At 32.4% G+C, this 10,263-nt stretch overlaps 2 protein-coding genes across 2 annotated transcripts; one reads left to right on the top strand and one right to left on the bottom strand.

Moving 5' to 3' along the window:
* Positions 1–2,538: 2,538 nt before the first annotated feature.
* Positions 2,539–7,408, top strand: LOC115697431 (protein ACTIVITY OF BC1 COMPLEX KINASE 1, chloroplastic). The gene is made up of 14 exons (XM_030624433.2): positions 2,539–3,199; positions 3,616–3,822; positions 3,948–4,037; positions 4,164–4,310; positions 4,412–4,576; positions 4,865–5,005; positions 5,105–5,284; positions 5,431–5,626; positions 5,813–5,940; positions 6,196–6,267; positions 6,397–6,509; positions 6,612–6,744; positions 6,861–6,930; positions 7,012–7,408. The coding sequence occupies exons 1-14, from the start codon at positions 2,888–2,890 to the stop codon at positions 7,074–7,076; spliced, it is 2,019 nt and encodes a 672-aa protein (XP_030480293.1). The 5' UTR covers positions 2,539–2,887; the 3' UTR covers positions 7,077–7,408.
* A 197-nt stretch (positions 7,409–7,605) lies between these two features.
* LOC115697416 (uncharacterized) lies at positions 7,606–9,121 on the bottom strand. The gene is made up of 4 exons (XM_030624414.2): positions 8,945–9,121; positions 8,546–8,673; positions 8,244–8,458; positions 7,606–8,113 (listed from the first exon to the last, which is right to left on the bottom strand). Exons 2-4 carry the CDS (start codon positions 8,633–8,635, stop codon positions 7,843–7,845), a joined length of 576 nt encoding a protein of 191 aa, XP_030480274.1. The 5' UTR covers positions 8,636–8,673; positions 8,945–9,121; the 3' UTR covers positions 7,606–7,842.
* Positions 9,122–10,263: the final 1,142 nt, after the last annotated feature.

Raw genomic sequence — 10,263 nt, 5'->3', positions numbered from 1 at the left:
AGCGAACTTAATTAAAGTCTGTTCTTTAGTAACTTTATCAATGAGAATAGGCTTGCCTATCGTGCTAACAAGAGCACTAAAATAATTGAGGCCCCAATACTACAGTCACAAAATCTTGCGATCGAACCCAAACCAAAACCAATCGAACCAATTGTATAACATCCAAATTTAGAGCCCATGGTCGCATAATAAAAGACTTTCAATCAAAGTGAATAACACCAGCTTCAAGAATCACATCTCTAGTAGCCGTGTCATTAAAATTGACAATAGTATAACCAGAATTCATTCTCAAAATTCAGTCAATACTAAAATTTCCCCAAATACGTTTAATAAATCCTCAAAAACAGCAAAAGGAGAGTTAACTCCTAATACCATACAAACAATCGCAGACTTCCAGAAGTCATATTCAAATTCAACTTCAGATAAATCAAGTTTAGCAATTGACAAACCTTTCTTGACTATAGGTGTCGTAAAATGAACTCCATTACCTTTGTTGCTGGCTTGAGGCTTCAATTGAGACTATAGGGCCTGCAATTAGGCGTGCAAAATGGTGGTCAGAATCACCACAATCTCCACAGAAAGAGAACTCTCCCTAGGTCTGGAGGAGCGAACTAGAGCCAAAAAATCAGTTTCCAACGTATCCTGATCATCCTCAATATCTACATCAATCTCTTTTTCCCGTTGTCGATCAAAGCCTTCCTGGTTTGAATGGAGCTCTAGTTCAGTCTGCTTTAGTCTGCCAAAATCCCCTTCAGTCGTCCGAGAAACGGACGTCAACTTTGAAGACGATATTTTCTTCTTCGCCATCAAGGAAAAAGAACTATACTGCTTTGCCTTCGTGTCTCGGTTTACACAATTGTTTCTCATTATATTTGGTTGTTTAATTTTTTGTCTATTTTTTAATTCACGTTTTTTGATTACATATGTATTTGATAATCACAAAATATTCCTATATAATCATTTGATTAAAAACACAAGAATTTGGGGTGTGGTTTCTGGGCAGCCAGTGGAGAAAAAAAATTAAAATAGTTTATTTAGTTTTTTTAATATTAAATTATTTTAAATCAAAAATATAATTTAGACCAATAATGTGTCAACACGTAACATTTTGAATCAGTAAACGAATTTGTTAAAGAAGATGATTAACAAACTTACAGAGATGGTGAGCTTTGAGAATTATTAACGTCAATTTTTGAGATTAAGTACTTAACTGCATCCAAGTATACTTTTTGGAGACTTATACTACAATCTTTCTTTTAATAAAACAAAATTTTACTTTTATTTTTGTAATTTGAAAAATTAAAAAAAAAAAAAAAATTACAAGACATCCTAAGAGTATGTTTCCAAACATTTAAAATTATAGTAGTTATAGGCATAATTTAGTAGTTTTACATTTTTTCTAAAATTACAAGTTCGCCTTACTAAAGTAAAAAAAAAAAAAAAACAATCAAGATTATATATTAATAGGTATTAAATTAACGATGAGATCAATTTTCAAATGATTGAATCAGTAATATCTATTTTTAAAATCTAAAAAATTGTGCCAAAGCATACTTGGACCATTTATAAGTTGATTACAAAACCACAACTAACTTTTGTTTTTTTTTTTTTTTAAGAAAAAGGTCGCAAGTTCAACGTAAAACTACAAATGCAATATAAAACTTTTATAACGCAAAATTGAGCTTCAGCTCCTCACTATTCACACTTTTTTAAGCTTCGGAAACTTTAACTCATCGACACACTAAAGTTCATGTCGCCTTAGTCTTACACTTACTTGCAACACAAAAAAAAAAAACTAACTATAAGTTGAGTTGACGCTTATAAGAAAGTTTAACAAGTTACGACTCACTCGTCGTATCATAATAACATAAATCAACTAAATCATCCTCGTTCCTTTCAAATGCAACTTGCAACGTTAACCCGCAAATCATATTGGGAGATTAAGCAACTTTAGTCACCTTCTATGTCGTCATAACTCAAATTTATAACCATAAACGTTACAATCACCATAGAGTGTCACAAGCCACGCAATTACAATTGTAGCACGACGCACAATCTTAAATATAATCGAATCACTTTTTTTTAACAATGAACAGTCGCGTTAACTGGCGTGAATAGTAAATTTCGTAGTGGTCGATGTATAGAGTTTCACACATAAATTGCTTTTAGAATCCCATAACCAACTTAAAAGTAAATGCAACTCTAATTGAGCTATTTTTGTCAAAAAAAAAGAAGAAGAAAAAAATAATTTAATTTCAAGGATAAGTACATGAAACTTCTATCAACTATATAAGGTTAGGCTCATATATGTATTGGAGAGGTCTGTTTGAGTTGTAGTAGACAAGTTCCATACCATATGTATTAGAAAATAAAAAAATGGAACTAGTCTTGTATTTTAGCTGAAATTTTTTCAAATTAAAAGTTAAAATTTCATTTAGCTAAATATAAATTAAAACCAAAAGGGAAAAGAAAACGAAAAATCTACGTTTGCAAACGATGCACGTACAAGTTATCCAGTTATGGCACATAATGCTGAGTACTGAGGTTGTGGACAACTATTGGCCAACCATTTCACTTTAATTTACATTTTCGAATAACAATATTATTATTATTATTATTATTATAAATAAATAATAATCCTATGTGTGTGGCTCTCTAATTTCTGTTTTGTAATATATAAAAAAATATATAATATATTTATCTTATTTTATTTTATGAAACTAATTTTTAAAAATTGGTCCTTCTTGCTCCTTCTTCCAACGACTCTTCTTCCTCCTCTTCCAGACCTGTACGGCACACACAACACTCTCCCTTCCTCCTTCTGATTCATTAACCCATCATCATCATCATCATCATCATCATTATCATCGTCTAGGGTTCGAAATCCATGGACTTGGTCTGTGTAAATTGCAGATACCCCATTAATCATAATCAATTCAAATACAGAGGTCGGCCAATTTCAAGTCATCATCATCAAGCGACATTAACAGCTCTATCTTCCCTCAATTCCTCCCCAAGTATAATTTATAGTAGAAGAAGGAAAAGAACTAAATGTTCCCTGCGGATTTCAAATTTTGCGGCTTCTACAAATGGAGCTATAACGAGGATTTCCACGCCCGGAAAGTCTAGCTCCGCCATGGAGCAGCTTGATTTCGAGCGCGGCGTTTGTATACCCTTTCGCAAGTACACTCCCGAGACAGTATGAAAAGAAAAAAAAAACTTTAATTTCTCTCTCTCTCTCTCTCTCTCTCTCTCTCTCTCTCTCTCTCTCTCTCTCTCTCTCTCTCTCTCTCTCTCTCTCTCTCTCTCTCTCTCTCTCTCTCTTTTGAATTTAGTTTAGTTGCCCTGTTAAAATTTTCACTTATTCATTCTTTGATTTATTTATGTTCTTCTGAATTTGGCTTCGCCTTAAGCTTAGGACAGAATTAATAACCCAATCATATGTTGTTCGCCTTTGCTGAGTGTTTTCATTTGATTTGGTTTGAAATTGTAAGTGATTATTAGGTTTGTGTCTATGTATTAGAACATATATAATATAATAGGAGGAAGACAGTAGTGTAGTGTTGATTTCTTTTATTGGATTTTGTTATAATAATGTTGGTGGTGTCTGATCAGGTGAGGAATAAGGTGTTGGAATCTAGAGGAGCTGTTGTATCTTTAATTCTTCGAGGTGTGGAGATAGTGTGGAGTTTGGGTTTTTATTGGTCTACTTTGATGTATGATTTCTTGGTTGGAAGGGATGAAGAGGTTGTCCCATTTCGCGCTAGGCAGCTTAGGAATCTCCTATGTGATTTGGGTCCTTCTTTTATCAAAGCTGGTCAGGTGTGTGTTTCACTAAACTCAATTGTAACTTTTTTTGTTATTTGAATCATTTCATACCTTGAAGTGCTATTTTTTTTTTGGTTTTTGTGTTTGCCTTATGTTTGGGTTTTCACCAAATTTGATAGGTTCTTGCAAATAGACCAGATATTATTAGAGAAGATTACATGAATGAGCTTTGCATTCTTCAAGACGATGTTCCTCCTTTCCCTAATCAGGTAATAGTAATTCTAACTCTAACTCTAACTTGTTCTTGTTCTTCTTATTATTATTTTGTGATTCAACTTTTAATTGTGATGAACTTAAAATGGACCAAACTAAAATATGGCTTGGCTATTATCTAGGTTGCTTTCAACATAATAGAAGAGGAATTGGGTCAGCCTCTTGAAGCTATATTCAGTAAAATCTCATCTCAGACAATAGCAGCAGCAAGTTTGGGTCAAGTTTATCGAGCTACATTACGTAGCACTGGTCAGGATGTTGCTATTAAGGTAAGAAAGCTAATCTGTTGGCAGTCAAAGGATGTACACTGTCCAATTCAAATACTACTCCTCTCGAAAGGATATTTACAACCATTGCTGCTATATTACAGGTGCAAAGGCCAGGGATAGAGCCTATCATATATCGAGATCTTTTTCTTTTCCGTACTCTGGCTTCATTCTTGAATGGCTTTAGTCTACAAAAACTGGGCTGCAATGCTGAGCTGATAGTTGATGAATTTGGTGAGAAGCTTCTGGAGGAACTTGATTATACTTTGGTACTTTTCAGATCTTCTCTTTTGTTTTAAAGCTGACTTACTTCATAGCCTGAATTGAATAGTAATGATCTATCATTGATCAAAAAAGACAATAATGTTTTATCATGTTGATAAAGGCAATTCGTGATGCTTTCATGGCTATATTGTAATTTTTAATTGCAAAATATGAGCAATTGGGTTCTTCTAATTAGATGTGTATGTCATTATTATTAGCAATTGTATGCTATTGAATTCATAACATTGCTTTCTGGTATTCACCTTATTATTACTATTATTTTTTAATCTCAGGAAGCTCGTAATATAGAAGACTTTCTTGAGAACTTCAAAAATGATCCTACTGTCAAAATTCCTCTGGTTTACAAAGAGTTATCTGGTCGTCGAGTTTTAGTGATGGAATGGATTGATGGTATTCGTTGCACTGATCCACAGGTAATTGTTTCCAAGATAGACAATTAAGACAAGGCCATCCAGTTTTCTATATATCTGCAAAGCTTTCATATTTTTCAATGAAAATTATCTGTGTTTCAGGCCATTAAAGAAGCTGGCATTGATTTAGATGGGTTTTTAACTGTTGGTGTAAGTGCTGCTTTGCGACAACTATTAGAGTTTGGACTATTTCATGGAGATCCACATCCTGGAAATATTTTTGCGATGCAAGATGGGCGTATTGCATATGTGGACTTTGGGAATGTTGCCGTGCTTAGTCAGGTACACCTCATCTCTTTGATTCACAACAATAATATAATTATTATTATTATTTTTTCTTCCAGTTAATCATGCTTTTAAATGGAATTACATTCTTTTTTTGCTTTCTCCTTTCTGACACTTCATATTTGGTGTCTTATTTCTTTCAGCAAAATAAACAGATTCTGATTGATGCTGTTGTTCATGCTGTAAACGAGGACTATGCTGAGATGGCAAATGATTTCACCAGGCTAGGCTTTTTGGCTCCTGGAACTGATGTTGCTCCCATTATTCCAGCTTTAGAAGCAATCTGGCAGAACTCTTCTGGAAAAGGACTCTCTGACTTTAATTTTCGAAGTGTTACTGGTAATTGATGTTTCACAGTATTAATGCATTTCTATTTTTCATACTCTAACTATGAAGCCATATTCTTCTTAACTGGTACACTTCATTCTGTTTTTGTTTTTGTTTTGATGTGGATTGCTAATAGCATTTTCTATATTATGTTAATTAAGAGGAGCAGCTTGTTAAAATTAGTCATCTGTGCTGCAGGGAAATTTAATCAATTAGTTTATAATTATCCCATCCGCATCCCAGAGAGGTTTTCTCTTGTTATCCGTTCTTTATTAACTCAAGAAGGCATCTGCTTCACTCTGGAACCGAATTTCAAGTTTCTTGAGGTAGGGACATATATTGTGTGCTTATTCTTCATTTAGCTCGATCTTGAGTAATATTTATAATTACTTCTGCAAAATTTTCACAATACATTGTTTTTTATTTTAGAATTCACTGATCTGTAATTCTGTATGTTGATAAAGAAAAAAATGTTTATTCTGAATTTCTCAAAAATAAATCTGTTAGCTGTCCTGTGATGAAATGTGTGCTATATCATATGGTTTCTTTATGATGAAGAATTAACATAATTAGTCAAATAGGTAGCCTATCCATACGTGGCAAAGCGGCTTCTAACAGATCCAAATCCAGCTCTACGAGAACGCCTCATACAGGTCTGTTCATAGCCAACCAACTGCAACATCTTTGTATTAATCTTGTAAAAGCTACACAAGCTAATGGCCATTATCTATATGCTTTTGTTATTTCATCATGTATGGTCAATAAGTTACTTATTATTTCAGGTCCTTTTTAAAGATGGCCTTTTCCAGTGGAAGCGGCTCGAGAACCTCATCACTCTTGCAAAAGAGAACGTGGCCAAGATGAGTAGCAACCCTGCCTTGCAAGTGAAGGGAATGTATGTGTAACTCATCTCAACTTCAATTTAGTGTAATTAATTATTATCTACCTTTCTGGACTAATTAACAATCTCTATGTTCTTTGTCCATTTCCGGGGCAGGCAAACATTTGAAAAAAAGTTGGATCTCACAGACACCATGAAAGATGGAGCTCGTTTATTCATTATTGATGAAGGAATTCGTCGACAACTTCTTCTTGCCTTGACTGAAGACTCAAAGCTTCACATACAGGAGGTTTGCTGCATAACTAACTAAAATTCGTTTGCTCTTGGTCACTCTAATATTAAATATTATTACATAGAGGAGAGAATTGGGATTAATAATTTTTGTTAAATCTGTGTTCTATATAGCTTGTGGACGTATACAGGCTAATTCAAGATGAGATAGACGTACAAACTGTAGCTTTGGAAGTTGTAAGAGGTAAAACAATGAAAGCTATAGTAGATTTAGTATAAACATTGTGGAAGTTTTGTACTTCTTATTTTGATTTTAACTTTGCAGACTTCCCGACCGTCGTTCGAGATCTCATGCTTTCTTGGAGTGAATCCGTTTTGTCCGATAGATAGTTCTTGAGAAGCTTCAGGAAAAAAGAAAGAAAAGGAAAAAAAGAGAGCCTACCATGATATCAGTTCAGTGGAAAAAAGAAAAGAAAAGTTAGATTATACGACACCCAATTTTCCCAATAGTTTTCATAGAACGATAGCCTGGTATTTACCGTTGTAGTTATAGAAATGTCTATATTCGGGAAACTGCAAAGTTAGACAACATTTGCTGCTATTTTGCTTTGTTACAACATATATATATATATACACACACACCATGTTATATATTATATTCATCTACGACTAATTATATATGTGTGAATAAAGAAATATAATATTTTGATTCTTTATATTCATTCTTTTGTCTATTCTTATTTCATTATTTACATAATGTTATTCATATTCTTTTCTTAGATTATCCAATAACAAGTTAGCTACTGTTTGTTTTATTGTGTTATTTTGCAAGAAATTTTAGTTGACAAGAAAAGCGCGGTTACCTAAAGTATGAACAACAATTCAAAATAACTAAAAGATATCCAGATGAACATAGAAATAACAAGAGAGAAAAATGTAATGTTTTAAGCAAAGCACAATGATGACAAAACCAATCTAATTTCACAATTTATCAATCCAAACCTATACAAGACACTCACACCAGTACCATCTAAAACAAACAATATATGATTCATCTCAATTGGAGTTCATCTTCTTGTGGACAAAATAGACATAGATAATAAAATTAAAAACTCTCAAACATATAGATAGATAGATAGATAGATGATCACAACAATCAAATACTTGTACTAATTTCAGCTCTAGCCAAGTGGTTTTCACCTTCATCTCCATATTCAATGAAATCTTCTCTAACATTGATTGCAAGCATTAGAGCAACCAACCACAAGAGGGTTGAATCAAGGGAAAGAAGAGCTCCACCACCTAGAAGACCAATCTTAGGTGTAGGGCACTTTTCAGTAGTAATGGGATAAGCTTTGTGTTTATGGAAATTTTGTTCTTCAATTGTGGGCCACAATGTAAAGGCTGCACCTAAACCGCCTGTTAACCTAATTAAAAAAAAAAAATCATTTCACATCCATAATTTTCAATTAGCTATAGCAATAGATAAAAGATTAAAGGTCCTTATTTTAATTCAAAAAATAAGTATTAATTCAGGAAAAAAAAAAGAATACTTACAAAGCAATGTTGAAAAAGGCAATAAATGTTTTGCTCCTAAAGAAGATTGATTGTGAAAGAAATTTTCCTTTGTATGGATAAAAGATTGAGTAATAGCCAGCTGCTGTTGTTGCCAGAAGAAATATAAAGGACAGGTAACCCAAAGCTATTGAGGGATCAGAAGGGTAGATGCATATCACTGAACCTTTCTTGTGAACTGGGGTTCCTGATTGAGCCTGTAAAAAATCAACATATATATATATATACAAGTTATAATTATGAACAATAAATAAATAAATAAAAAAAAAAGATTAGATATATACCTTTTTGTTTTCAGCCACAATACCAAGAATGAAGGATACTAAACCAAAGGAACTCACAACAAGAGACATTTGAGTTGCAGTGAACGCCATGTCTTAATATTTAGAAGTGATTTTTGTGTCTATCAGCTCTGTTATTGAGTCAATTAAAAATATAATTTTTTTATAAGATGATGAAACTCAAATATATATATTGAAACAAATGCTGGGTTGGTTTTTGAAAAAGTAGAAATCAGAGCAAAGCAAAATACAAAAACTGCATGCATGTATATATATGAAAATGTTTGGAACTAAAATCTGTATTAAAAGAAGAAGAAGATAAAAATAATATTCATCAAATCTGCTAAAATTGTCTATAATAATAATAATAAAAAAAAAAGATTGAAGAACAAACAATATTACCTTATCTCACTGTAGGAAGGGAAGAAATAATTTGGTAGAGTGATTATAGAAGAAAAAAAACAGAGAATGATAAATAGATTTTTATAGATTTTAATTTTCCTTAGTGATCATGAATTTGGACAGTGCCATTGGAGAGGTTCACTAAGTTATTGTAATTTCCATAAATATATAACAATAGGGAATTAATTGGCTGTCACTCCGTTTGAATCCTATAATTAAATATGTTTCCACATTTTTGTAAACAAAAAAAGAAAAAAATCAAAAGTTGAGTTCTTACATTTAATTTTGTACTAGGTATACTCTCTCTATATATCTATCTAAATACTTAGAAGAATGCATCTTTATAAAATACAAAAACAAACGACTTGTTTTTGTCCCCTTTTTTTTTTTTTTTTTTTTTTTTTTATCTTTTATATTTTTCTTTGTTTTTTAAATATATTTTTTATCTTTATTTTTTTGGGAAAAAAACAGGAAAATTCCAAAAAGGATAAGATATTACAAAAATACTGTGGGCCGGCCCAATCAACATTTGTACAGCCCACATTGAATATATTACAGAAATACCACCTGACCTATACCTTCAGCCGCACGTCACGAACGGAGACGATGAAGGAACCTCCATCGATGCAGTCGGCTACGCAACCAGAATGAAACCAGATCGAGCGTAGAACAACCATAAATTCTGGCGAATTTCGATAGGAAACGAACAAATCCAAGGATCTAAACAGAAAATTAAAAAAAAAAAAACCAGAAAATCGTGGAGAAACTGAAATTAAACATTTGATTTCGGTTTTTTATCGTGCAATATCACTCAAACAAGCGTCGAAAATCCAGATTGGAGCAATGTAAATCTGTATTGAACAGATCTGGAGCTCCCCCTCAAATCCAAAAAAAGGTATGAAATGAAATTTTTTTCAACAATGATATACGTCATACACAGTTGCATTCTGGTTGATTCACTTGTGTACAACAGGCAATTCAGATTCTAAAAACAAAAAACAAGAACTGATTCTAATTAAGGAACCACATGATACTAATAAGGCTTTTTTTAATTTTTTGCGTTGCCTTACAGTTGCATTATCGTTTTAAAATGGTTTACAAATCATGAAGAAGTGTCACTTGACGAGTACCAAAAGCTAGTAGATATACAAGGTACGATTTATGTAAATGGTGGAAAATTAGTTTTATAATAGTTGGAAATTGATATGATTCAAATAAACATGATGAAAAATGACAATGAGTAAGAACTATGAAATTTTGAGAAAAGAGTTGTGGTTTTTAAGTTGATTTACAGTTGCATAATCATTTAATAATAGTTT

Source organism: Cannabis sativa, chromosome X, assembly GCF_029168945.1.
Source record: "Cannabis sativa cultivar Pink pepper isolate KNU-18-1 chromosome X, ASM2916894v1, whole genome shotgun sequence".
Lineage (NCBI taxonomy): Eukaryota > Viridiplantae > Streptophyta > Magnoliopsida > Rosales > Cannabaceae > Cannabis > Cannabis sativa.
The sequence above is the reverse complement of the archived record's forward strand: the minus strand, read 5'-3'. Positions and strand labels throughout refer to the sequence as shown.

Bases quoted from the DNA above. Each gene is read 5' to 3' on its own strand.
- LOC115697416 (XM_030624414.2), bottom strand. From the start codon at position 8,635: ATGGCGTTCACTGCAACTCAAATGTCTCTTGTTGTGAGTTCCTTTGGT. The intron at 8,459-8,545 runs GTATATATCTAA...GATTTTTTACAG, and splicing joins TTGTGGCTGAAAACAAAAAG to GCTCAATCAGGAACCCCAGT. The intron at 8,114-8,243 runs GTAAGTATTCTT...TTTTTTAATTAG, and splicing joins GCCTTTTTCAACATTGCTTT to GTTAACAGGCGGTTTAGGTG.
- LOC115697431 (XM_030624433.2), top strand. From the start codon at position 2,888: ATGGACTTGGTCTGTGTAAATTGCAGATACCCCATTAATCATAATCAA. The intron at 4,038-4,163 runs GTAATAGTAATT...GCTATTATCTAG, and splicing joins TTCCTCCTTTCCCTAATCAG to GTTGCTTTCAACATAATAGA. The intron at 5,627-5,812 runs GTAATTGATGTT...TCTGTGCTGCAG, and splicing joins TAATTTTCGAAGTGTTACTG to GGAAATTTAATCAATTAGTT.